At 50.4% G+C, this 26,979-nt stretch overlaps 1 protein-coding gene across 3 annotated transcripts in view; it reads right to left on the bottom strand.

Annotated features, from left to right (window-relative positions):
- Positions 1–1,459: 1,459 nt before the first annotated feature.
- Positions 1,460–26,979, bottom strand: part of LOC149372752 (uncharacterized) — a 272,987-nt gene continuing 247,467 nt past the window's right edge. For all 3 annotated transcript variants that reach the window (XM_089567293.1, XM_089567292.1, XM_089567291.1), the window contains 3 exons: positions 18,219–18,905; positions 8,747–9,098; positions 1,460–7,493 (listed from right to left, as the gene is read on the bottom strand). In XM_089567293.1, coding sequence (XP_089423419.1) covers positions 6,849–7,493; positions 8,747–9,098; positions 18,219–18,763 — 1,542 coding nt within the window. In that variant the 5' untranslated portion in view covers positions 18,764–18,905 and the 3' untranslated portion in view covers positions 1,460–6,848. The remainder of the gene's footprint in view (positions 7,494–8,746; positions 9,099–18,218; positions 18,906–26,979) is intronic.

Genomic DNA, 26,979 nt, shown 5'->3' on the forward strand with positions numbered 1-26,979 from the left:
AATGTGCGCTAATCATCTGTGAATCACCCACCGGAAAGTACGCCGTCAGCGCTGCATTTAGTCCGCTTAAAGGGCAACTGCAGTACTTTTTTGAGAATTTCGCGATATTCAAGGATTCAAATCTATATAAGCTGTAGATAAAGCATGCCAAGTGTTTTTGCACTAGCATTTGAAATAGTGACGTAATCGACGATTGAATTTTGCGCTTCTGCTCAATGTACTGGAGGTGAGCAGGAAAGTTCAGCGTGACGTCACGGAAGGTATGGTTTCAAATTACCGCTGTCGCCAGCCACATCCTGCCCTGACTCGTTAGACGCTGCCAAACAACTCTCGGCAGGGTATGAATTCAATGGAGTTGCTTTTTTCCTTCAAAGCAGGCGTTTTCGCGTTGGAAATGCATACCGATACCTTCGATGACGTCATCCTGCGTTGTGCGCTGCGGAGAAGCTTGAAGAGCGTCCGGATTTTAATCGGCGACTACTTCACTATTTCAAGCGCTAGGCCAAAAAGACTTCGCATGCTTTACGTGCAAGTTTCCCACATTCGACCCTCCAAAGCTCGTTGATTTCTAAAACCTATGCAGTTTCCCTTTAAACCTCGAGTCAGGGATGCTAGCGGACCAGACCGCATCTTTTCTTGAGGCAGGTCAGCACCGAGGGCATGAGCGTGGGCCTGGAAAATGATAGCACAGCACCTAATATATCGTCCCATAATTCGTCGTGTCTTTGACCAAGGAAACGCCTGTCGTGTTGTTGTCGTTGTTAGCCTTTCAAAAGAAAGGCTAACAACAACCGTCGCGGAAGACAGGCGCAGGGGCTTCACCTTACAAAATTAGAAAAGGAAGAACGCATGCGTAGTACCTTGCTGGAAAAAGTGCCTTCGGAATGGCACTACTCTTCTCATTGTAGCACGTTGTTGCCACAGTGGCACTTCGCGAGCGAAAATGCAATAGCTGGATGTGATGCTAAAGTTGCCTGTTTGACCCTCGTATATTTCTTCTGCGGAGACAAGCTGTGGCATGCACACGTTTAAAAAGATGAACAAAAAACAAGAAATTCTATTAGGGAAGTGTGACGCGATAAAGATATCAGGCTGGTGAGCGCGGTACAAGGCAAACGAATTTCAAAACCATGTCAGCAAATCGGCAAACAGTGGTTACGTATGTGGTCGCGTGCCAGACCCCTGTTTACAATCCACGCTTCTTTCACGTGGCGTTCGCCAATTTTGCGCTTTTTATTTTGTGCAAAATCGGAACATTTTGAGCAGTATATTACTCATCCGTTGCAGAGGGCACTGGGTTTAGTTGAGTTCAGCAAATCCTTCATCCTTACTGGCGGGTTAGTTCTTTCCGATGAACCCCTTACGGTGCTTTCTGCCGATGTCATACAGACGCAGCGTCTTATTGTCCGCGCATGCGTGGCACACTCAGTTTGTGACGAGTCAGACATAGACACGTTGCTTCGCAGTATGCAAATCTTTATTCGAGGTCATGTAAATATACTCGAAGTAAATTTAAGATAGAAAAAGAAGAGCTGAGAAAAGAACCGGACAGATATGGGCATGTTTTTTGTGTGGCCGCGTACAATTCAGCAAAAAAAAAGAAAAGACACACGCACGGACACAAGAAACCCGAACCCGAATTTCGTCGAGAGGCACTATGTGCTCCATTCTCGCCACCCAGATGAGAACAGCCGGCGACACCAATGTCACGAAGAGCGAGAAAGACGAACAGACCTCACTCTTTCACAGCGGGAATCAGAAGGAAGAAAGAAAAGAAAGGGAGTGAGAAAGAGAGAGAAAGAATAAAGACCAGAAACGGCATATTGCGCTCACACGGGCTACATAAATACCTCCACAGACAAAGAGCTCTTCTCTGTTCCCGTCTTCAGATATCATTATTAATTATCATTATATTCTTTGTTCGCTTAAATTAAACCCAGCTGGATGTAGTTCCCCGGGGTTTGTTTATAGGAACTGGAGGAGAGAAGGAAAGCGAGAGGAAAAAAAAATATAAACACGTACACACGCACACGCACCCACGCTCTTGAATGACTAGAACTATAGACCTCTGCGTGAATCCTCCTCCTGTGGAGAAACGAGCGGAAAAAGACGGCGAAAGAGAGAAGATACGATGAAAAGAGAAGTACAACCGTCCAGCGCAGTTAAAATTTACGAAAATAAGGAACAGATAACTAAATTTTTTTCTGTTTTACAGGCTCGTGTCGACGAGGGGAAACAACGTAAAATTGACAAGGAATTTGGAAACCGCTGCATGGCGTTTTTTTTTCCTTTTCAGCCAAGCACGCCTTCGTCATGCCTGTCGGGAAAGCGAATACTTTCTGGCAAACAAGTTCACGCCAGTGCTCAGTCAGACGGCATATCTCCGCATTCGTTGGTTTCCTCGATAATATTTGCGTGGTTTAGGCGTCGTCAAAATATCTTTTGCGTTGTACTCTGTATATTGCGTTTCTTTTTCTAGCTCTGTGGCGTGCAGGCATTTCGCACGCCATTCTTTTAATATGTGGCATGCGTATATATGTATATATTCATGAACGGGACCACCCGAACCATGACTTCATTTATTCTTCAGGTGCACACGGGCCTATTAGAACGCACACCAACCTGTGCAGGCCTCTGAAACACCATCGTGAGCACAACTCAGTTTTGACTATTTCCGCTCCTCTCTTCTTTCTCGTTAGGAGGGCGAAGGGTAACAGTTTCGCAGCAGCACAGATACCAACTAAACAGAGGTAAACTGAGGGAACAAAAACAAAATTATGCTTATGAACCGTACTCTTTTTATATGCAGGAACTAACTCGTCATGCGACCTTTTTTGTTTCATTTATGTAAATCAGCTTTCACGCGAACTTAACTACTTCTCGCAGCAAAATCCCCACAAATGCGACGTATTCGTAGGCAGAAACAATTGCGCCTGCATTAGGTGGACACTTTACTATTTATAAGGTATCTAGTGACAACTGACCAAATGTGAACAAAAATACGCAAATTTTGAGCATAAATATAAGGGCAACGCGAGTGGTGATCCAATGCTACAGTGTCTCCTTTTATACAAATAGCAGCGTGGTGCAAAATTTTCGTTTCATCGCTTTCATTTGCTTAAGGTTTTTTAAGAACGATATACATGCAGTATAACAAAGCGTTCACCATGCTCGTTTCACGAATACAGGGAATTAGAGATGTTGGAGAAAACAGTTACAGGCGGAACCGACGAAACTGCGAAGTCATGTCGCTCATCTTGAGAAAGAAAAAAAAAAACTAAGTGCGGCCTTGGCTTCATAAAGGCCTGCACTGGATGAAATTGAGCAAACATTCTGAAACGCATCATTTACAGGAAGTAATTCATGGTTACACAAAAAGCACGGGGCATGTCTCGACACCACGCCGCGAGTCTTGACGCAGATTTGCCAGTTTTTCGTGCTTGCTTTCATATGGGCTCGTGATCACAACACTTTTCAGTATCGAGGTTCCAGACGTGTACGCTTGTCGGCTGTATGATCAGAAGAAAAGTGAACGTCGTTCAACGAACTTTTCTCGGTTAACAGAGGCGACCTGCCAAAGGACACAGGCGTTGCTTATGCTTCTTTCCCCTCTTCCTGTACCTTCACAAATCAAGCTGACTAAATGATTATCTCACACGTTAAGCATGTCACAAGGTTCGGCGATACCTGAAGGTGTCACTTGACCTGCCCTGCCTATCGCATTCAAAGACGGGATAGCTCGCTCAAGGTCACGAAGAGTATAAAACTGCAGCTACTCTTCTAGGGCACCCGGAACATTGAAGTTTATGTTCGTCCTGTCGTGCTTCACACAGTACTGACACTGAGAATGAACAAACTTGTCGACACAATACCGTTACAAGAGCAGGTTGCAGAATATTTGCAGCGCAGACTTTCAGCCTATATGCAGCGACGACTGACAAACCTATCACACGATCGCTCACATCGATACATCGCCTACAGACAGCCCGGAAAAAGAAGTTGGCAAAGGGGAGACTGATTCAACCCAAAATACTTTTATACTCAGTTTGTCATCAGCGAAGCGTCAGGGATGAGCTCTGGGCTCCCGATTAGGGTTGCGGCGTAATAATCTCACAACACTCCAGCGTCTAGAGTCAAAGCTTAGGCAGCGTTGTCCGGCAGTCGAGATCCAGAGAAAAAGCACAGCGTTTTCAGCTGTTTAGCTCTTCACGGGTGCACCTTTCAGGTCTTGGCAGTGAGAGGCGGGCCGCACTACCACTGTGCTGTCCGTATACACCAAAGACGCGTCGTCAACACACCAACCAACCCTCGTAGGAGCCTGCACTGACAATCAGCAGGCAGTCTATGGCCTTTAATAGATTGTCTATAGAAAGCCTACTGAGCGCCAGCACACATCTCAGGAGGAGGGAAAACGAGCGAACCCTACGCTCCAATGTCTGTGCTCCATTTTAGCAGCTCCCAGCAGCGGAGTGTTTGATCCGTACAAGAGCGAACGCATTCAGCCTCATCACAACGCTGTCAAATTCATCTCCAGCTTCAAAAGTCAAGCTGACCTACCCTCTCATGGATGAAAGATGCACGAATTCATGTGTGAGAGAAACAGCAGCCTGAGCAGTAAGCCCCTGACACGCTTATGCTTCACAGCCCCTGAGTGGAACTGCTAAGACGGAGCACATACAGTGCCAGTAAATCTAAGCACACCTTCCGCTGTAAGCAGTGATCGCCCGGATATGAAGGTGCGCAGTCCTCCACGCACGGTGTACCTGGTATAAGTGCTCAGCATGGTCGCACTGTAAGTGAATGGCATTGTGACTAAGCGGTACAGAGGTGCGCACTACACTATACTTTGTACACTCACGCTTGTTCGGGAGTATACACACAGAGAGAGATACATCTCAACAAGACGCGAAAGTGGCAGTTACATGTCTACACGCAGTGTCGTGCGTCGTCACTCCAGCCTTTCTTTGTCGTGTCGCTCTGGCAAGCGCGTGTTTGTGTGTGTGTTCGTGTGTGTTCTGTCTGGCAGCTAGCCTCGGAGGGACGTCTAAGTTTGTTTACCAAAGAGCAGCAACAAGAAAAAAAGTGAAGGAGCTGGTTACGAGGCAAACTTAGCCCAGCGCTCTTGTTGTCTATACGGTTCTCACAGACGGGTCACACACGGAACACTCACACGCACAATAGAAAATACATATCACAGTGGAGTCGTAAGGGTCGGTGATGGACATCTAGGAGAGCTTGAAAACGAGACAGGAGTGCTTGCGGGACTTCAGCGGGATGCTACGTAGAACTGCAGGAGAGAAGCATGTCGACGAAGCGGAGGCATGGCCGGAGGCAGGAATTTAAAAAAAAAAAAGGTACTGTAAAAAGCGACGGTGTAAACCACTTCGAGATTCATTCTATACCAGTCTTTTCGACCGACATTCTTCCTACACTGGGTCCGTACCTCAAAAGGCCGACTAAGCCAAACATCCAACGAGGAGGAAGAGGGCACAACCTCCGCGCCGTGTTCGCATCATGCAAAGGCAAAAAACTACGCGCTGCATTGACTTCCTCGTTTTCTCTTTTTTGTTTTCCTTTCATCGGTACATGCTTCCATTAGGTCGTGCATTCGTTCGCGTGCAATCGCGACCGCCGAGAAAAAAAATGCAAAAGCAGCAGCTACGTGTTTTGTCTCACTCGTCTCATGAGATCCTTCTTGGATAACAATGGAAAGATAAGACATGCAGAGCGCGCATGAGGGCGCGAGGTGGTGCAGGACATGTACAGTGACTGCTTGGTGAGGGGCACTCGTTTGTGTAAGTATCCACTCTATGTCTTCTGACCGCACCTGCAATTAAGAACATACTGGCATACTGGAAAAAGAACGGTCTAGAAATAAAATAGAAGGAAGGAACGATTGCAAGGTGCTTAGACACACTCATACACACAAAAAAAAAACAGCTCGTACCGGGTCACGGCATATCAAGCCGCCTTGTTGGCTACCCGCGTCGTTCAGGCCTCCTATACAATTCGTTACTGACTGGTGTGTCAGGGGCAATAAGGTCTAAAAAGCACGTCAATAAGCGCCTTGGCTTGCTGCTTCGTGAAACGTAACAGGAAAAGATGTAGAAAAGAATGCTCGTTCTGTGACGAAAAGTCTTGTTCGCTAGAGTTCTTATCACAAAGACCGTTCGCGAAAGGTCAGTCACAAAAGGTCGGTTCACAAATTTCGCGTCGCGAATAGAAAACAAAGAACAGTCTGAGAGAGACGGCCGATAGCTGTATGTCTATCTACGATCGCCCCGCACAGCGGTGCCCAGGTTTTTTGTTTAGTTGCTTCGTGTAGCACATTCGTCGCTAGAAAAAAGAATCATCAAACGACGAAATAAATGAGAACCATTATACGCGAGAACGAGAGGGCGGCAATGGTGACTTCCAAATACAAAATACAACGCACTCATCATAACCACCCTTCCGATGTTTGGGGTGACAGTCTCTCCAAATACGCAAAGGTCCGTGGCCGCTAGCCGAAACCAGCGCAATCATAAGGTACAAAAGTGCATACACCACGCAGCATTGGCGTATAGGGGAAGGAACCGATGGAACAGAAAGGAAGAGGGCGGGATGTGGACAGAGGCAGGTCGGACCAACGGGACGTCTTAGAGACGTGTGTCACAGAGAACTGGTCATCACTCGCCGCGTAGTCAGAGCCAGCCTCAAAGGGTCAACACAGCCGTGACAACACACAGAGTCACCTAGCAGCACCCCTAATTCCAGAGGCTTGTCAAGACACTGCGCAGTCGCCGAGGGGCGCGCAGCAGAAGGGCCGGATGACGGCGGGACCAGAGCAAGGAAGGAACATGGAGCCATCAGGTCACGGCCAAGTGTCCCTGCAGCTGCGACGGGCTCTGCTTGAGCACGAACGACGAGTCCGACTTGGAGTGCGTGTACGCCCTGACGGCTCGCTTCATGAGCTTGGAGGCCGATGGCCGGGCGTGGTTGGGCACCACATCGGGCGGCTGCACCGAGTACGCGGCCCGGTCGCCGACCACCGTGAGCGAGGGCTGGCCGTAGATGGACGACGGCCTCGCCTCGTCCTCGCCGCCCGGCAGCGCGGCCCGCAGGTCGTGCAGGGCAAAGGGCGGCGCCGGCTGATGATGCTGGGGTTGCTGGTGGTGGTGGTTCTGCTGCTGGTGCTTGTGGTTTCGGTGGTGCCGTTGCTGCTGCTGGAGGAGCTTGTGCTGCTGCGGCAGCGGCTCTCCCAGCTGCAGGAACGGGTTGGCGCCGAAGCAGGACGACTGGGAGCGCTGGCAGTGGCCGCTGTCCAGTGTGCTCCGCCGGGGACCCGTGAGGGTCACCGGCGAGTCGGGACGGATGTAGGCGAACTCGAGGGTGGCCGACGCGGTGGCGCCGCCCACGCCGCACCGGGGACCTCCGTTTCTGCCGTTGGCCACCTCGGGCGAGTTGAGCACGTGCTGCGCGTACAGGGACCGCTGGGCCAGGGCTGGGGACACCTGGTGGAGGGGTGGATGACAAAAGGTCAGGGGCATATTGATATGTGAGTGTATATAGACGCCTGCCACAGCTACGATATATGCACGTCAGGGCTACCACTGTGGGCTGATGTAAACGCTGTCTTAGACAACCTTGACGGCTGCTGCAACATATAACCTCAACTTAAAGACGTAGACACCGTCATGGCCATCACTTGCGCATGTCTAGGAGCGGGCTTCTAGAATTCTTACAGGCAGTGGACTGAAACATTACAATGCGCTTTGAACACATCGCACAGCAGGAAACATGGAAAAATACACTTTGGTCTCTCAAGAGACGGTTATCTAAATGGCACCACTAATGTGTTTGGCGTGCGTTGCACACAGCACTTTAACCGCAAGGATACACCACTTAGATGTCCCGAGGGTTCCAAGCCCTCTCTCATCTGAAGCCTGAGCGGCGTAACTGTTTACTGTTGGAAAGAAATCAACCTTTGATTTATATTCCATCGAAGCATGAATCACAAAATACGGACACCAAACATGCGGATACGGAACGAGTGCCTACGGTTCTTCCATTTCAGGCCAACGTCAACAGTTCGCTTTCAAATAATTCGTTTGAATTTCAGCCTACTTTTCTGATTTAGTCCCATATTTAGCAACCCTGATCAGTGCATGTGCCATAATTCTCTCTCATGTCAACCGGGTCCTGCAGAAAAGTAGTTTTACTGACGCTCTGCATATGACTAAAGACAGCTGAGAAGCACTACTCGTTTAGTCGGTGCCCTTTTGTCGCATCGACTGCCCTGTGCATATCTCCACTGCCGCGTCCTTACCAGTAGAAGTGATACAGAAAATCACGTGCTGGAATTTTCTCACTAAGGTTCCAGCTGGAACAACCAATCCAACGCCAAAAAAAATTCCTTTGCTGTTTAAGATTAGACACTTTTAGTGTAGCCGGACAGTCGTCCGCTAAAGAAGGCAACGCATTACCGTTGCAGCCGTTACCATGCTTGCCTGGCCACATTTGACGTATGGTAGCCGTTGCTGTGTTTACCGTACGGTGGCGTTAAAACTCTCCATTATATTAAGACTTCACCGTCACTCACCTGTTCTATTCTAGCGACAAAGTGCAGTTAGAGAGGAAGCCTGTCTGCAATGTCAGTGCATCGCTCTGGGGGACTAAAGCCCAGCTTTGGATCAAGATTTTGTCTGTTAAATTCAAGGCGTAAAGAGTGACCAAGAGGCCAGTGCATGGCTGGAACAGTGCGTACCTGCAGGGACCGAGGCGAGGGCCGGTGCGCTCCCAGGGAGCGCTGCCCGAGCGAGATGAGCGAGCTGTACGAGCCCGTGGGCCGGGGTCCGAGCGGGGCCGACCAGGGCACCGAGCGCGTGTCGTAGTCCACGCTGCCGGTGGCGACCAGCGGCGGGTGCGGCGTGGGCGCCAGGCTGCCGCTGTCGCTAGCCTCGGTGGCCACCGACATCCTCTGCGCCCGGCGCGTCAGGCTGGGCGTAGGGGTGCGCTCGCCCAGCGATCGCAGCTCGCACGAGGTCGAGGTGCGCACCGACGACGACGGGGACTGCGCCTCCGACGAGGTCAGGGTGTGCTGCAGCAGCAGCGCCTGCCTGCGATCGCGGGACACCGGGACACAGAGAAGTGAGTATAAGAAGCGCACATGGTCCAGCACATCTCACGAGATACATAACACGATCGGCGTTAAGCGTCAATATGACAGAGCTGGACAGCTTGACGCACAGGGCTCAAACAAGCCAGCGTTCTGCTCGCACTCTCTAGTCTTTGTAAACTTGGCGCGGTGAACCGGCAGAACGGTTTGGTTTATTGGGGTTTAACGTCCCAAAGCGACTCAGGCTATGAGGGACGCCGCAGTCAAGGGCTCCAGAAATTTCGTCCACCTGGGGTTCTTTAACGTGCACTGACTTCGCACAGTACACGGGCCTCTAGAATTTCGCCTCCATCGAAATTCGACCGCCGCGGCCGGGATCGAACCCACGTCTTTCAGGCCAGCAGCCGAGCGCCGTAACCACTGAGCCACCGCGGCGGGGGAACCGGCAGAATGGAACGAAGGAAAGATCAAGCTGCACATACATAGCTTGCACCAACGGTCCAGTGAAGCGTACAGTCAAGTTCCCACCTTATAACAAATAAACGCATCGTTGTGCGACAAGAGGAGTAGAAAGAAGAAAAGGAAAGGCATGGTGGTTAACCAGAAAAAGAAAACGTTTTTTTACCCTGCACTGGGGTAGACGAATGAGGGGATGTAAAGGTGAAGGAAAAAAGGGAGTAACAGGTAAAGAAGTCAGTATGCGAAGTCAGTAATCATGCGGTGAAGTCGCAGCCTATCGTACAGGCCCGACGCCCTCAAGAAGCGGAGCAGTGGCTGGGAGGCCTTCACCGCCAACGATCGCCGCGGCCAGCGGTCGAGAATCTTCATCTCAGTCAGCGGGCGTCGATCTAGACGCTCCAGCGCACGGCAGCATGGTAATTCAATTCCCGTTCACATCGCACCATAAGTGTGGTGTGACCGCCGCCACCATCGCTGCCACGGTGCTTGACGACCGAAAGCTATGTCGACTGTGTAGACTGTAGGATTCAATTAAAGAGAACATGTCATTCCTGAACTACACACTTTTCACGTGCACCGTAACTTTTTGGCCGCATGTTTTCTGCCCACGCGGGCAACCTTTAATTGCCTTTAATATGTGTGTGCACGATTAATAACATTAGCCTGCGGCAGCACTGTAACTCTGAAGAAGACAAAAACGGAGTAATTACTCCCTCAGTACAAATCTACTCCATCTTGGGGGTTTCCCATAAACCTTTGATCTAGACAAAAACTGGGCTGTTTCTGGCAGGGCTTCCTCCGAATTGCGGCAGTGCACGGACATCACCGAGAGAAAAAGGAAATGACAGGAATTGCTCCCTCGCCTTGTTCTTCCACGTTTCTCTCTAGTCCCTTCATATCATCTTTCAGAGGTTTTTCTAAGCTAGCAGTTAGCGGCGCGTTCGCAAAAAAGTGGGCGTGAACAATCCAAGCTTCTCAGAATAAAAACGTCCCTACATCACTCCGCCATTACTTCTCCGGTAAAGACACTTCTTGTTTAGGAACAAGGGCCACAGCATAATTAGACGCAGCAGAGAAATACTTCGCCAGCATCCTGGTATCAAAAAGAAAGAAGCAGGTACGTACACCTGGTCACGTCAAGTGCACAAGCTCTCCACGCGTCACGCTAACTCCCAACAAAACTTTGACCCGATTCACCCCGTGCGCACTTCTTCCGAGAAGACAGCGATTTATTTATAGAGCGTGCTCCAAAGAGAATACCGTCGAAATTCCCTTCCGGGCAGCGCAAAAGCAGGGCGTGCCTTCGCCGATCCTTATTTAAATCTCGGCGAGGTCGCCCTGAGGACATTCACACCCTTTCACGCAATAGCGCGCCGCTCACTGTGTGTGCACGGGAACGGACGCCAGCTGTGCACGCGTGGAGCTCATCCCGCCCACGAGTGGCGCGGCAAGGCCCTTCCCACGCCCTTTATAGAAATTTGCGCCCAGCCTGTCCTCGGCTCGGCCCAGAGGCCGACGTCCATCGCATAGCACGCGAGGACTCCACTCGGGGCACGCCTATATTCGGCTTTGCGTGGCGCCTTCGCGCGTTGCGTGTTGATCGTCACACACGCGAGATAAACGGTCAGCCTCATTTCCGACGCGCTGGCGCGCTGCGGCCGCAGACTATCATTGAGGCATATTCGAAAAGCTGTCCGATCTTGATCACTTTGAAAATTTCTCGCAGAAAATGCATCGTTATAGCAGCCACGCTGGATTCGCTGCAGCAATGAAACACTTTAATTTATACGATTTCAGCAGCGCGAACACGGTTAGGAAAAGACAGAAGGCGGACAGGACAGCCCTCAGCCCTGTTGTTCCATGCATTTTACATGTATTTCACTGTTTTTTAGTCTTTTCTTTGTTAGCACTCATGCTCGTTGTATCCTTGATAACCCGGGAAAAAGTGATAATATACTCGTTCGCGCTCTGATTGTGTTGTGCTTAGATAAATCCCCCAGGTGGGCGTTTTCTGTGGCGTGTGTATTTAAGAGCGGAGCCTTGGGCATTCTTGAAATAAAGTTGATAGTTCAGCGCTCTGTCCTGTCCGCCTTCTGTCTTTTCCTAACCGTGTTCGCGCTGCTGAAATCGTATGGATTCCCACCAACTAGCACGCCAGTTTGTGTTATTCAACTTTAATTTAATGGTTTCCTCTCCCTTGTGTGCTTCGTACTAAAAGACTAAAGGAAAGCCTTTCAGCAAGCTAGAAACCCAAATTCAATTCGATTCGAAAAATTTGAGACCCTGCATATAGAGCACGGTACACGCACACACTACGCCACGATGCAATCGTCCTATTTACTTCACGAGCAAATCGGAGCTTTCGTGCCAGGTGCGGTAACTGTAGCTTTCAGCAAGCTCCATACGTATTCATGCATGTCTCGCCCAAACAAAGCAATTGGCTGCATAGATGAAGGTTCGCAACTACAGGTAGCCCAGGCCTCGTTCGGTCGGCTAAAGGGTGCCGCACATGCGCTCTCCACTCTGGGACGAGCGCAGATCGGCCCCGATCTGTCACGTCACGGTTCGTCTTCCCACAAGGGGCTGAGTAGCGTGAGGAGCACATATACCGTGCAGGGCCCGAAAGAGCAGCTCTAACGGCTTGCCGTATGCACAGGGGTGCGGTTGGGGGACAGTGAAGGGGGGAGGAAGATGTTGTGATGCCGGCTTGGCGAAGGCTGGCAGGAGCGAACACGCCATCGCGTGCGAAAAAGTGGACCGCCGCCGATTGAAGCAAGTCGGAGGATACGCAATATCTGGGAAGAGGCGTAGGCGGCACAGCCTGGCACGAAGCACGCTGGTTGTTACTGTTACGTCATAACGCGCCATATTAGGATGGACTTTGAGGGGGCTTCAAGAGTTATCATCAGTGGAGACGAGATGCGAGCGCGGAAAAATAATACAAACGAAGATTTGTCGACAGCACGCTGCTCTGCCAAATGCAGGTTATTACTTGTACCCTCCTGGCCTCCTTTTCTTGGCGCATATGCGGCCTATTTTGCGGGGAAACAATTGAAGCCATTGCGTTACAGGCGCGTAACAGCCGTTCAGAACCATGTATTCAGGAATATTTTAGTTTCGGTCGATGCGCGCAGACACAAGTTGCCCAATCTTTCTTTCTTTTTTCTTTTTTTACGGCGTTATCAGTAGTCCTCTTTCGACAAAAAGGCCGTGGTCTGTGCGTAGCTTCGCCCTTTACGTTCCCAAAAGTGGGTGCTCCGCTGGTAAAAGTGCATCTCCCACATATGACCAAAATTGCTGATTGGGCGAGTTGGTGGGACATGATTCGAAATGGCCAGCGCGAAAACAGTCGTCTGTGTTTCTTCTCTTGTCTCCGTCTGTTTTCGCGCTGGTCATTTCGAATCATGTCCCACATATGTGCCTCCACCCACCCCGACCCACTCACCCATCTTCACCTGCACCAGATGACCCCCCTTTCGAACCTCACGCAGCAGCGGAACGAAAACGGGAAGGTGAATTCAAAGTCACGCTGGAAAATGTGTTGGTCGCAGTACAGCCAATAATGCTAGCGCATTATTAGCGCATCACACCGTACGATCGCCTGAGCATTTTTTTTTTTTTACTCAGCCTCCGAATGAACGATGCCAATTCCAGACTGCATGCTGAGATGTGTATAAACGCCTCGACCCTGTTTGAAACTCTGCGGCGAGAGTGGCTAGGACAAGAGCGGGATTTGTGCGAGGCATTCAATGCGGCAAGCAGATAAGCGATGGCTTGTTATAGTCGGATACAAGTTACTAAAAAAGCTGCTTTTTTTCCATTAAACGACTCCCTCCCTAGCCAATGGCGTCTGCCGATTCACATGAACCTGCTAGTGTGACAGTGCAGAGAGCGGCAGATGAAAGGGGATAGACTCCTGCCAGCACTGTCGGGGTTAGTCGCCTTCCTGCTTTGTCACGCCATTCCCTGAACTGTCACGCTCAAGTTCGTGAAAACCGGCCGACGCCATTGTCTGGAAGGCGGTCCTTTGACGAGGAAAAGTCGCTTTTTCTTGAGTTGTATCTGACCATAGTGTACAGATTCGAAAATTACCGGAGATTGAGTGACCACAGCTTCTGGCATCTCTCCTGACACTGCAGTTGGTTTAGCGCAGGTTTCAAGCGCGCACGCGTGCAGAGAAGCTAAGAAAAACTTCTCGCAAAAAGTTTCGCCTCAGACGAATTCAAGAACATGCAGAGTCTATTTACCGTTCAGTCGTAAGAAAAACAGGCGCAAAGAAACGAGAGACAAAGGAAGAAGGCGACAAACGCTGTGCTTGTCGCCTCCTTCCTTTGTCTCTCGTTTCTTTGCGCTGGGTTTTCTTACCAGCGTACCTGTACCAACTAGCCCAACTAACGGCCTTAATTGACTACGTTTCTTTACCGTTTTTGTGGCCTTGAATTTGTGTCGTTGGGTAAACTTGAACGCGAAGCGAATGGTCGAATCCTCACGGGCCTCATTTATTCAGTCGACGGCCTTGGAGTTCCTAATCCTTTGTTCCGATAGTATTCACAGAGTGAAAAATCTGAACAATCTAAAAGAAAAACAAATGCTGCGTTAAATAGCTGACGCAAAGTACCTAGGTGATTCCGTAATAATTAGGGGTGTGCGAATATCAAATTTTTCGAATACGAATCGAATACGAATACTTGGTTCCGAATATCGAATCGAATAATCAAGGACAGACGCATTTAAACACTACAAAACATTTATTTGAGCACCGAAGAACATCACAGTTCAACTATCAGTGATGAAATGAGCAGAAAAGGTGTGTGTGGCTGCACAAAAAGTATCAAAGTCGCGAACATTGTTCTTAGAAGAGTGGAAATATCAGAGAAGATGGCTAGTACACAGGATCTAGGCTAGCTTGCCATAAGCACAAAAGAGCGTTGCTGGGATGAACATAAAAGGTTGTCGTGAAGGAAAACCGGCTGCTCCACATGGTCAGGCAGAAGTAGTTCCCTTCTAGCTGAAACAACTTCTCCAGCCACAGAAAATGCCCTCTCAATTGGCACTGAACTGGCTCGTATGGCGAGGTATTTCGTGCACAGCTCTGACTATACCAGCTTCGCAGGTATAGCCACAAAAAAGCTCACCAGTGCAGTCAGCTACTGCATGGCCCAACATGCATGGCTCTGGGCGCCGCCATGTTGTTAAGTCTCTCTCGATAGGCCTTGCGGACCGAAATGAACGCCGTTGCTCGCAATAGAATATTCGACTAGATACGAATATGCGCGTCGTGTCGAATATTCGGAACAACACGAATACTTGGATTTAGAATCGAGTACGAATACTAAAAATATAATATTCGAATTATATTCGAAAATTTCGAATATTCGCACACCCCTAGTAATAATGTCTTGATTGGGAAAGCGCCTGCGGTTTCGTTGAGCTGATATTGTTCCTCGATGTTTGGAGAAAAGGCCGCGAATACGAACCCTTTGTATTGGGCTGCGCGTTCCAACCAAGCGTGCGCAGATGGTAAATGGTAAATTGGTTTTTGAGAAAGGGAAATGGCGCACCATCTGTCTCGCATATCTCGGTGGACACCTAAACCGCGCCGTAAGGGAAGGGAGGAAGGAGGGAGTGAAAAAGAGAAAGAGGTGCCGTAATGGAGGTCTCCGGAATAATTTCGACCACCTGGGGATCTTTAACAGGCACTGACATTGTGCAGCACACGGGCGCCTCTTGCGTTTCGCCTCCATCGAAACGCGGCCGCCGTGGTCGGGTTCGAACCCGGGTGACCCGCGCGAAATGGGAACACTTCTCAGAAAACTTTCTATTGGCTTTTAGCAGAAGAGTTGGGGCCTGAACTGTTTTCTTTCGAAAAACGCGACATGTATAGAGGAGCAAAGCAAGACGGTAGCGCTACGCAAGCCCGTTTCACTGAGCAGTGCCGTCGAAAGCTAAACAATGTGTCATATTGCGAGACAAGAAAACGTTTACCATCACACCACTCCCCCCAGTCAACGAAACCTAACTGTAAGCCATCGCGTTCTGTCGTGTTTAACGTCAAAAAGTTGGGCCGCACCGCCGCTTGACGTCCAGACAGCACGTCATAAATCACGTTGGCCAAGCCGCGTCCTGTTTTGCAAGCGCGACTGGAATAAACTACACAGCCCACTGCGCGCTTCAACTCATGAATGAAACCTTGAACGCGCATGGTATTTCCAGAACGCACGAAAACAAATGCTGCAATCAGGGCATGGCTTTTCGCTCGCGCAACCGATACGCCCACGTTCGCGATTAACCTTTTTTTTTTTCATCGTTTGCTTCGCCGCGATATTAGCTTTGACGTTCCTTTTTTACTCCTCTTTTCTTCCAAAGGCTCGCTGGGGTGTCGAAACACTGCCGAGTTACGAACTTCGCGGTTTGGCACGAGGGTCAAAAGACGCGCAGTGGCGAAAAAGGGCAGGCCTTCAAACTCCTCCGAAGCCTTTCCTCTCTCTTGCTGCCATTATTTTTTTCAGTTCGACTAGACGGTCTCATTGCTGCGCTAGTCCTACTACCGACCACGGCCTTACAACACAGCCGGCGTGATTTAGCAACGGTTGCAAGACTGCGTCATACCAAGACACGCAGGTTCCATATATTTTCTTGACCCGCGGGCGGCGAACTCATGGATGGATTGGGACATCTGGGGCAATCCTCGCATTCTAAGGCACTGAAGCGACGGTCAAAGTGATAACAAATACCTCCAGCAGCGCACGAAATTGAATTCCCCGAAGGACGCCAGATAAACTAGTTGGTTTATTGGTTTATTGGGGTTTAACGTCCCGAAGCAACTTAGGCTATGAGGGACGCCGTAGTGGAGGGCTCCGGAAATTTCGACCACCTGGGGTTCTTTAACGTGCACTGACATCGCACAGTACACGGGCCTCTAGAATTTCTCCTTCAAAGAAATTCAGCCGCCGCGGCCGGGATCGAACCCGCGTCTTTCGGGTCAGCAGCCGAGCACCATAGCCACTGAGCCACCGCGGCGGCAGATAAACTAGTGAATAGAATGTTGAGCAAGAGGTTTCGGTGCTTGCTAAAGAGCTTTTTTTTTTTTTTTGGCGTCAAAGTAGCCATACTCGGCTTGCTCGCCAGAATGTCTCTACTTTGTTTAGCTTTACAAGAGCACATGATTCCTCACTGCGGATAAGCGCGTACAGAACGGCACAGAGCACTTGCTGTAAGATAACGAGCCTCACACTTCGCACCTTACTCTCCTTCGCCAAAGATCTTGTTCTTCGCTGCTCGAACCAGCGGGATGTTCATCAAGAAACAATCCATCCGGTTCCATGGTCATCCTGCTACAGCACATCAGAGAGACGAGGAGGGCAGGTCGGCTCGGAATCGGCACTGAATTAGCGCTTACTTTCTATCCCTCCCTAGCTGCGCAAACGAAAATGAAGTTCTCCCTAGAAGTGTTCCCTGTAAATGATGCTCGGGTCAAGTTTACGCATGCGATGCCATGAACGACAAAAAACGCAGGGTCAGAATCCGAAGATGTTCAATAGCACGCAGCATGACTTCAGAGGGATAACAGCAAACGCGTCCTCCGAGGTCGGAACAAAAATTCGCTGGGATAAAAAAAAAATGTCAATCTCGTAGTCAAGAGTATAACTGCAAACATGAAACGGATTACTAGAAAGACGTAGCAGATGCTCTGACGGCTTCAGGGGAGTAGCCCCACAATGGTATCGGCTAAGGACTTGGTCTGCTGAGCATGCCCATGTGTTCGCCCACTTCTGTTTTATGAGAGGCAGGGCGCCCTTGCAGCTTGCGCGGCTTGAGTAGCCTCCAACATTGGCCGCTTCTCCAAGTGGACACTCGACTTAATTCGCCGCTTTTGCTGTTTTACGTGCAGCCGCGTACAGCCGCTTCTGCTTTTCGTGATGGGCAGCGCGCCCAGCACCTCTCGCTGTTAGATGCGTCATAGCCCACGTCCGCTCTTCATCGGATTTTGCTGAGCGTCCGGCCGCCTTGGCCACCCTCTAACCTTCGTTCGCGGCTACGCAAAGTTGCCATTGGCGACATAGTAGAGTCGTTTTATCTCCTTACGCAACCAGCTAAATTGCACCGCCACGGCGGCAGAAGAAAAGGACAAAAGATGAAAGAAAAAGACGATTTGCAACACACAGCGCGAGTTTAAAACACACCGCGCGGGAGGCTGTGGATTTGACTGAGGGGTTTGAGGCATCAGAAAACGAAGCTGCTCTATTGGCGCCGCACTGGCTCGAATCCTTTCGGGGCCGGAGGTTTTTATGCCGGCTACCATTCTGACGGAAAACCTCGAAAGCTGTTGGAAAAGCGCAGATTTATGTTTGCCGCAGTTTCTGGTGGATGTTCGAATCAATTTTCTGAGGATGGGAGCTTTAGAAGCATTTCATAAGGCCACGCTGATAGTACAGTTGGCCGACAGAGAAAATCGAAAATGCTAACGATACACTAACGAGTCGCTTCATCGAGTCTCCGGAGAGTAGAAACACGGATTTTCCTCCGCATTCATTACTTTCTTGAGACCCTGTCGCGGTCATCGAGCCGACAGCACTGCTTGACCGAAGCGTGGTCGATCCCTTGCGTGTTCCTGCACGCACAGAGCAATCGCGAAGAAAGCAAGCTCGGTCGGGGCACGCACCTCTTGGTGAGTCCCGCGTCGTAGAACTGCGGACCGAGCGTGTGCGCCTTCCGGAGGGCCTCCCTTCGCCCCTTGCTCCGACCGATGGCGTCTCTAAGGGCGAACATCCAGTCGTCCAGGCCGCAGTTGGTCCAGAGCAGGAGCTGGCCCTCGGTGCCCACCCGAAGGGCGATAACTCCCGTCCGCTTCTTGTCGGCCCACTGCAACCCTTCCACGTCTGCCAGGTTCACCTTGTAAAGGAATCCGCCCATCTCGGAGGTGCCCACCTTGGACTCCTTCTTGAAGCATGCCAAGTAGTCCTTGGTGAGCACGAAGTAACGCTCCTTCCAGCGACTAAAGAACTTGTCCCACTGCTGCCACAGCAGGCCCTTCTTGACCGTGGTCGTCTCCAGCAGAGGCCCGTTGGCCGAGGAGTCCTTCTTGGAGCCTCCTCCGGTGGCGGGCACCCCGTTGCCCAGCGTCAGCGAGACGGGCAGGCCGTTGCCCAGCATGCCGCCGCCGCCTCCGCCGCCCCCGCTGCGGCCCACGCTGCCGATGCTGCTCATGGTGGCGCATCTTACGGGCGGCTGCGGGTGCCGCGACGAAGCCAGCGCACCGCCGGGACTGGCGCCCTCCTTGGCCGATCGCCGCCGCCGCAGGAAGCCGCGGAAGCTGCCGCCGCCGCCGACGCCGATGCCCAGGCCGCGCCTGCGCAATGCACGGGGAAAAAGGGGTAAGAACAAGGCCTTTATGGTCACTATTTGATTCCACTCGCATGTGGTACTGTTATACACAAAATTGTCGGCAGTATTGTCTTAACCGCGGTTAGCGGGAACACGAGAGCATGCGGCCTCGCGTGCTATCAGCGCATTCTAACGGGGCCACTAGGAACCAACGTATATGCGTAGTGCGCACATACTCTGGTTACCCGCGGTCGCTCTGGAATGTGCTGTTGGTACGCGAGGTCACGTGCTCCCGTGTTCCCGCTAACAGTGACAGGTACAGTACCTACAGTGCAGATAACTCCTTGGCTAACGTTTCCTTCTGTCTTTTTAAACACCGTTACTTGAGTTACTTATCATTACGCGTAGTGCAGACAGCTCATACGCGGTTGCCATAAACCGACCCAACGTACGTGAGTACTTTGACCAAAACAAGAAATTATCTAGGTGGGCGCAAGACAGGGAGTCCATGGCAGCCAGGGAGTGCGCACTGATGAGATCGCGGTTTCTCCGGTGATGTGAGTCAGGTGATTCCGTTTTCATCCTGTTCAACAAGTAGATCTCTATCTTCCTTATTGTCGAGAACATTTTGCATGCACAGACACCTATAGTGCCTGTTTCTCTCAGGTATGCACCTATTTCGGGCATTCGCTTACAAAGTGAACAAAAGTACTTATGAACATGAGACTTGCGCATGCGATAAGTTACCATTTTTCTGCCTTCTGTAGTTCGGGCTCTACTGGGCAAGACCGCACCTTCGCTCACGACATCGGGCGCGGTGCTGCGGCTGTCACGTGGTACGCAGATGGTTCGGGGATAGGTCCCCAGCTTTATGCGTGAGAGGCAGAGTTCCGTGCACGTACATAGTGTTTTCACGATAATCATTATTTACAGCGGTGCTCTGTCATAGCGAGCGAACCACTCTTATAGAAGGTCAGCGCATCGCACCACTGCGGATGACAGCGATATTCGCAGCGACTGACCGTTCCCGCACGACTCACAGAATCGAAGCATAAATATTTATTCGAAGTTTCCATTTTCCCTCTCCAGGAAGCGCACCGCCAAGCATACAGCCGGACAGCGAAGACAGCGAGAAAGCGACGCAAATAAATATGTAGGTCAGGGTCAGAACTGACACGGATGGTGGAATGAGTTCGTAAAAACGCTGACTGCATAATTCACACCGAAGATAATTAAATCTTATTTATTTATTCCTAAAGGCCCACACGGGACATTGCATGAGGGATGGACTAACAAGGATGTATTAGCATGAATACAGATGCTCTTCGATGGCGGTTTTGAAGTGAAGAAGTTGGTGATAGTATATAGCCCCTTCGGATGGAAGGTCATTCCAGCCTCTGGCTGTTTTGAGGAAAAAAGACTGGAAATAAGTTTCGCAAGCCTATCTGCAAACAGGTATGAGTTTGCTGAAATATCTGGAAGCCAACCAACTGCATCACCCGTCTCGTCAGTAGTGCCGCAGGGGTCGGGCTCAATCAATCAATCAATTAATCAATCAATCAATCAATCAATACAAATGATGCGAGGCCCGTAGTACAGCCACATTACAGAAATGCACAAATACAAATCAGAAAATGCTGGACCGGATATTGTAACGCGTTTAAGACTCATCTGTATGCTTACACATTGAACTTGATACCCGTTAGACCGTGTGGAATATACTGATATCCTGTTTGCTTGTTCGTTCGGAAACAGTCTGCACTTATGGCGAATGTTTGTTCCCTGCCCCTTAATAATTGCAGCATCTTGCACTGACAGGGCTTCGGATAAGGACTGCTGAACACTGCGATCATGCCAACGCAACTAGGCATGGAAGCTACCTATTTAGGTGGCGAACTGTTGCTCGTTCGCGCCCTTTTATTCAGTGTATGTGTGTGTGCTTGTGAGTAAATCAACCTCAGCCTAACGAATTACGTTCGGAGAGCCTTCCACACTGACATTGCGCTGTATACTGAAACTGACACTAAGCATGCATTTCCTAAATTTTGGGCATCAGCACAGCGAAATTACAGGGTGCGTTTTCTAAACACAGTTCTCACTGCCGCCTGGTTTCACCAGTAATCATATTCTTCTAACGCAGTCTTTTTTCTAATAATGAATTTTTAATCACGCTGCTTTCTTCCCATTCTCCGCTCTTTCACATTTCTTTGCTAAACCGAGGCACTTTGTAACCGCTCGGTCGCGCAGAACCCCGCATTAGATACGGGGACACGCGTTCCTGATTTCAATTCGCAATTAATAACCGTTCTGAGAACGGCCTCACTAAATCAGCAGAGAAACATAAAACGATGAGGGCTTCCTGGTAAGAGCGACTAGGTTCAAGAAAAGAAACCCTTCCTCGAACAAAGAGGACAAGAGCAGGGATGAAAAGAGGAAATAAGGGAATGAGGAAAGGCTGAACAAGACAAGGCGCGACAGCAAAGCGAGCGAGCGCGTTCATTTCTGACAGTGAAGTGCGAAACGAAGCGCGTTTAATTACTCCGTGTACGCGAGGGGAAGCCACGAGACTTCCAGGGCATGCAGGGTTCCTGGAACGGCGCGCTACTATTGACGCCAAAGCGTTTCATTTTGTTGGTTTCCTCGCGACTCATTCCATTCTTTCCTATGTCCTTAATTCTTTGTCTTCCCCGCCTTTCCTGTTCGTTCCTTGTCTGCGTCGCCCTTCATTTGGAGCCCGGGACGCGACGGAAGCGCCACCTTTCGCTTCTTGCAGCGTGTACCGCCATCGCCTCTGCCATCACCGTTTAACACGCGCAGACAACAGGGGCGGACGTAATCTTGTTTCGGGATCAAATATTGACACGGGAAATATCTCTGCCGACGGGGCGAGCCTCTAGTCTGATAATACTAGCGAGGGAGGGGGGGGGGGGGGGGGGGGGGTATAAAGAAACAAAGCAATAAAAAGAAAACTAGGTGGAAGAAAGAAAAAAGTGCTGGAAGCATTCAACCGTACACAACAGCTGGGAAAGGTACACCCGACACGCTCTTGGAGTGCCGAGCACACAGGGAGGTTGCATCGAGGGATATAGTGTAGAAGCTGGCTAACAGAGAGATACGTGGTAACACGGTCCGCCGCAGGTTCTTTTTGCCCTTACCGCCGCCATATAGGAGCGCAGCGACGCCTATGAACGAACTGAGCGACCCGTGCAGATACGTTTTCCAATCCTCCGTACCTGTTTGTCTTTTTCTGCGGCTCTCTGTAGCGCTGCCTGCCTGCAGTTCCGTTTGTCTTTTTCTTTATTTTTTCGCCGCAATATGTACAATGTTCGCGCCGTGCTCTCGTGTACAGCAGCGAATGCGCCTAAAGTACACCATGTAACCCACCGGCTCTGCTGCCCTTCCTTTCCCTTCTATCCAGGGGCGAACGCTGTCGATACGTGGACGTCTGTGGAGTTGTCACGCGTCAGAAACGGAACGCGATCGTCGTCCCCGGTTCGGCGATATCGAAGCGAATGTCCACAGAGCCTCGCCCGGCGACAGCACAGGTTCTGGTTACCGTTAGTGCGCGCCAAGAGTTCGTTGACCCCACCGAACGGAGGGCGTCGACTGAGCAGACAACTTATGCCTGTGCATAGTGCGCCGTGAAAGCGAGTTTTCGGTTCGAAATCGAACGATCAGGGATCAAGTTTTCGCAAACCATGCGAGGCTGTGGATTGTCATTGGCTGGCAGCCCTAGGCTGTCGCAATTGGACAGACGGCAAGCGCACCGGTTAGTCAAGCACCGTTTGTACTTGCGAACACCGTTTGAGCTCAGCCACTCTGATACGATAGGGAGATAAACTTTCGAGTGAAAAACAAAAAACAAAACAAAAACGAAACATCACGAGCCTGCAGGCCATGGTGTAGTATCCGACATTTTTAGCATGAGCCTGCACATTTTAAGCTTAGTACCTCCTTCAACATCCTCCGACCGCCAAAATTACTTCCTTCTCGACATTAAATCATGAATGCTTTCCTTTTAACACACGGGAAACAGGACGGTTAGGAGACAGGAAGATAGCACAGTGGGTCAGAGAACAAATGCGAGTTAAATATATTCTAGCCGAGAACACGAAGAAGAAATGGTCATCCATAGGCGGGGCAGGTAATGAGGACGACAGACAGCCTATGCATCCTTATATTAGTGGAATAGATTCCAAGAGTAAGAAAGCGTATTAGGGGGCACCGGTGAATCAGGTGGGTGAATGAGATCAGGAAGTTTGTGGGCACAAGGTAACCACAACTGACACAGGACATATGGTTAATTAGAGGTCAGTGGGAGAAGCATTTGTCTGCATGCAGCAGACGTAGTTAGGCTGATATTTAGTGACGATGATGTTTTTTTTTTTCTTTTCCTACTCCCGTGCTGATACTTGCCCATCCTATCAGAAATCGAACGTGCGAGCTATGATCTGTAGGAAATGCGGCGTATAGTTGAAGCGTCGCTGACGAATTTCAGGTCGCCAGAAAAAAAAAAACAGCCTCAGGGCGTTACAGCTCAAAGCATAAACGTGTACAAACTGACAGGTTCGATGCGAGAGACTGTCGAGTAGCGCTGATTAGATTTGTGGCGCTCGCTACAATTAACGCCACGAAACCAGCACACTCCGCTTCCTCATTCGCTTCACACCACGACCGCGCACTGCAAACGGCCTAAATGGGAGCGCGTGTTTTCCCATACCCGCTGAACTATAACGCGCGCCGGCGCGACGCTCGTCACGGATTTAAACGAGGCGCGCACGCCTTCTTGCGACAGCACGCAACGACTCCAGGTCCCAAGCGACGAGGGGGTGGTCGAAATCGTCGCGTGCAGTCGTAAGCAGGATCGACTGAGGACACCTGCAGTTCGCAAAGGAGACAGCGTTTCGGAAGACAGTGAGAAAGAGGGAAGCACAACTTGAAGAGAGAAGTAATGAAGGAAACGGAAAGGGGAATTTCAAAACCGGTGAGGCAATAAAACGCCACCTTCTCAATTGCTAACCGCCCACTTCTTCAATACCTTCCTTCCCTTCCGCGTCCGCTTCTACCTCCTCAAACTGAAGGCTCTGCACCCGTTTTTCTGAATTACGAAAGAAATGGCTGGTCGTGGGTGCGCACACCAGAGACACGAGGCGTAGTGCGTGCCATGAGTGCAAGGAAAAATAAAACAGTAGAAAGACATGGAAAGCTTAAGGGGGGGGGGGGGGGGGGGGGGGGGGGTGATGAAGGAAGGAAAGGGGCTGCACCACGTTACCGGAGGCACGCCAGACTCGCGCCGCCTGCCGAGTGCCCGGGGTGGAAGGAGGCGGCGCAGACCGTATAAAGGAGGAGGGAGGGGGGGTGGGGGGAGCACGGCGGCGAGTCATTTTCCCTGGAAGTCGGGAAGCGGCAACGCCCACCCATCCGCGCGAGCAGTCTGAGCACCGGAGAACAAAGGAAACGGACATGGGAGACTGCTGGGCGACACACACACGCTCTGCCATGCCTGCCAGCCAGCCTTTGTGTGCGCCATTAGCGGCGGACGCCGCGGCGCGCTCTCCGCCGCAATCGCCGGGGAATGGTCGGCGGAAACCACCTTCCTTCCTTCCTGTGTCTCTGCCCTGCCGTGCTTGTCGTGCCGTCAAGCCGACGCCGCCAGCGAGCCTGTCTTCCCATCAGCGCACACAACAACACAGCACGCTTTCTCGCAAGCCTCGTGTCGCTGTCAGTGCGTGCGCAAGCATCGGCGAAAATGTCTGCACTATGTCTCGCTGCTTGTGGCCACTGCTGCAGGCGTTGCCGATGCAGCTCTTCGGAACAGGGAAGAGAGCTAACGCGTTCAGCCAATTTGTGTTGATCGACATTACGCCGCCAGACGCAGTCTCCTTTCAAGTGTCCTATCTTTTTATTTTTTTTTTGTTCTGAGGGGACTGTGCAGCTTTTCAATGTTTTCTTTTTTTCACATTTCCCTCAATTTTCTCTGGTTCACGAAGATCTTAACTCGACATGAGTGAGTGTGGACAGATTAAGTCACTCAACTAATTCGCGGCTACGCGCTTCTTTGCGTTTTCAACCTTAGTCCGCGCTGCACGCAATTAGACTGGACGGAGTTGTACACGCACCAACGCCGCCCAGACGATGAAGGAGAATGCGCGCAGGCGTACGGGGAACAGTCACGAACGGAACGAAATAATGGCGGTGCTCGGACGTGCTATGCTTCCTTTCAGAGTCCAGCAGCGTCCGACGACTGCCTGGCGAAGACATCATGGCACGCGTATGCTCGTCCTATTATGAAGAACGCCACAATCCCGCACAGACGAGGCACAGAGCGAAGAGCCCTCGTGTACTGTGCACGGTGGCCAAACCGATGCCTGCGCCGTTGCACGCCACGCGAGGACAATGATCGAGACACTACGTTATCATTATGGCGGTAAAAGAGGGAGAAAATGGCGTTGGCGTGCCTCTCGCTATCCGTAGGCGATGTTGCAGCGGAGTAAGATAGGAAGAAGCTCGAGTTAACGTTCGCTAACGTCATATGTCACGGAAAGCGACGAAGCGTGTCTGCACTAAACGGAGTGGTCGTCAAGAATCGTACGCGGCGAGCAGTCAGTGGTGAGCCTGGGAGAATGAGCTGAAACAGCGCACGAGGCAAGCGCTACGTTGCGTTGAATGTTTGCACGATTTTTCAAATGCGCGAGTATCTTGCACGCGCGAATCCGCGAGGTCATTCGCACGCATTGTTTACCACTTTTTCTTAACTTGTAACGCAGCAGTTTGAGATGGCAAGTACACGGTGAAGAGAGAGTTTAAGGGGACGCATTTAGGCAGAGTATCGATCAATTGATTGATCGATTGATTGATTGATTGATTGATTGATTGATTGATTGATTGATTGATTGATTGATTGATTTTTTCACATGCCAAAGAAACGCTGTGGGCTTGGAGGCGTGCTCTGTAGTGCCGGGATCTGTATTAATTCCTGCCACTATAGATTCTTTTACATGCACCGAAATCTGAGCGCAAGAGCATGTTTGCAACTCGCCTCCTTCGAAATGCATGCCGCAAAGCAACACCAAGCACCACCAAGGTGGAGTTTTAAGATTACTATCATTACACTGTGGAAAAATACGGGATATATGGATAAATTTGTAGAAATATTTGCAGCAAGCATGAAGGCACTTATACACAAAATGTCGAAGGAGAAACTACCCTTGTTATGCACGCATGGGGTGCTCCCTTTGCTTTACTTTACAAAGGTATCAAAAGTACTCTTGTGCCAAGATAAGGAATGCACTTTGGCACAATAACTTTTGCTGTGCGCAGCACCCCAAGAAGCCGTTACCTATTCGTACATGTGTATGTATTTAAAGACATCATATGCGTGTCATCATCATTATCGTCAGCCTAACCATGTCCACTGCAGTACAAAGGCCTCTTCCACTGACCTCCAGTCAGTCATAACCTCATTTATCCACGCGACTCTGACGCCCCCTGCTACGCTTGCCCTCTTTTGGAATCCACGCGGTTACCTTAAGAGAACATTGGTTATCTTGCTTACGCATTATATGCTCGGCCCATGCAACCCTTTCTTCCACGTTTTGACTAGGATGTCATTTAACGCGCGTTTGTTCCCCGATGCATCCTGCTCTCTTCCTGTGTTGGTTGGTTGGTTGGCCTCAAGTAGAATGGCACATACCCACTACGGGGGAGTGTCTCAATATTACGCATATCACTTTCTTTTCCATAGCTCGCTCCGCTGTCCTCAAATTAGTTTCAAGCCTATTTGTTAGCCTCCTAGTTTCCGTCCCTTAGTGAGTACCTATGCGTATATATATATATACCTATACATATACGTACAGTACTTCCGAAAAATGTGAAAGCGATCCCCTCGTCCTTTCGTAGGCTCTGCGGGGACGAACGAAGCTCGTGGCATAATAGCGTAGCGTTCAGCTAATTGCGAAGAACAGTGCTCCTGTATACAACAACGATACGATGAAACTAACAATGAAATCACGACCGGTGGTAGAGTAAAAGCAAACATAAATATCTGTGTATAGGTAAATGTCTGAAAGCCATCCGCAGACGCACTGTTGTAGCCGACG

The sequence above is a fragment of the Amblyomma mixtum genome, chromosome 1, assembly GCF_055824585.1.
Source record: "Amblyomma mixtum isolate Tamu chromosome 1, ASM5582458v1, whole genome shotgun sequence".
Lineage (NCBI taxonomy): Eukaryota > Metazoa > Arthropoda > Arachnida > Ixodida > Ixodidae > Amblyomma > Amblyomma mixtum.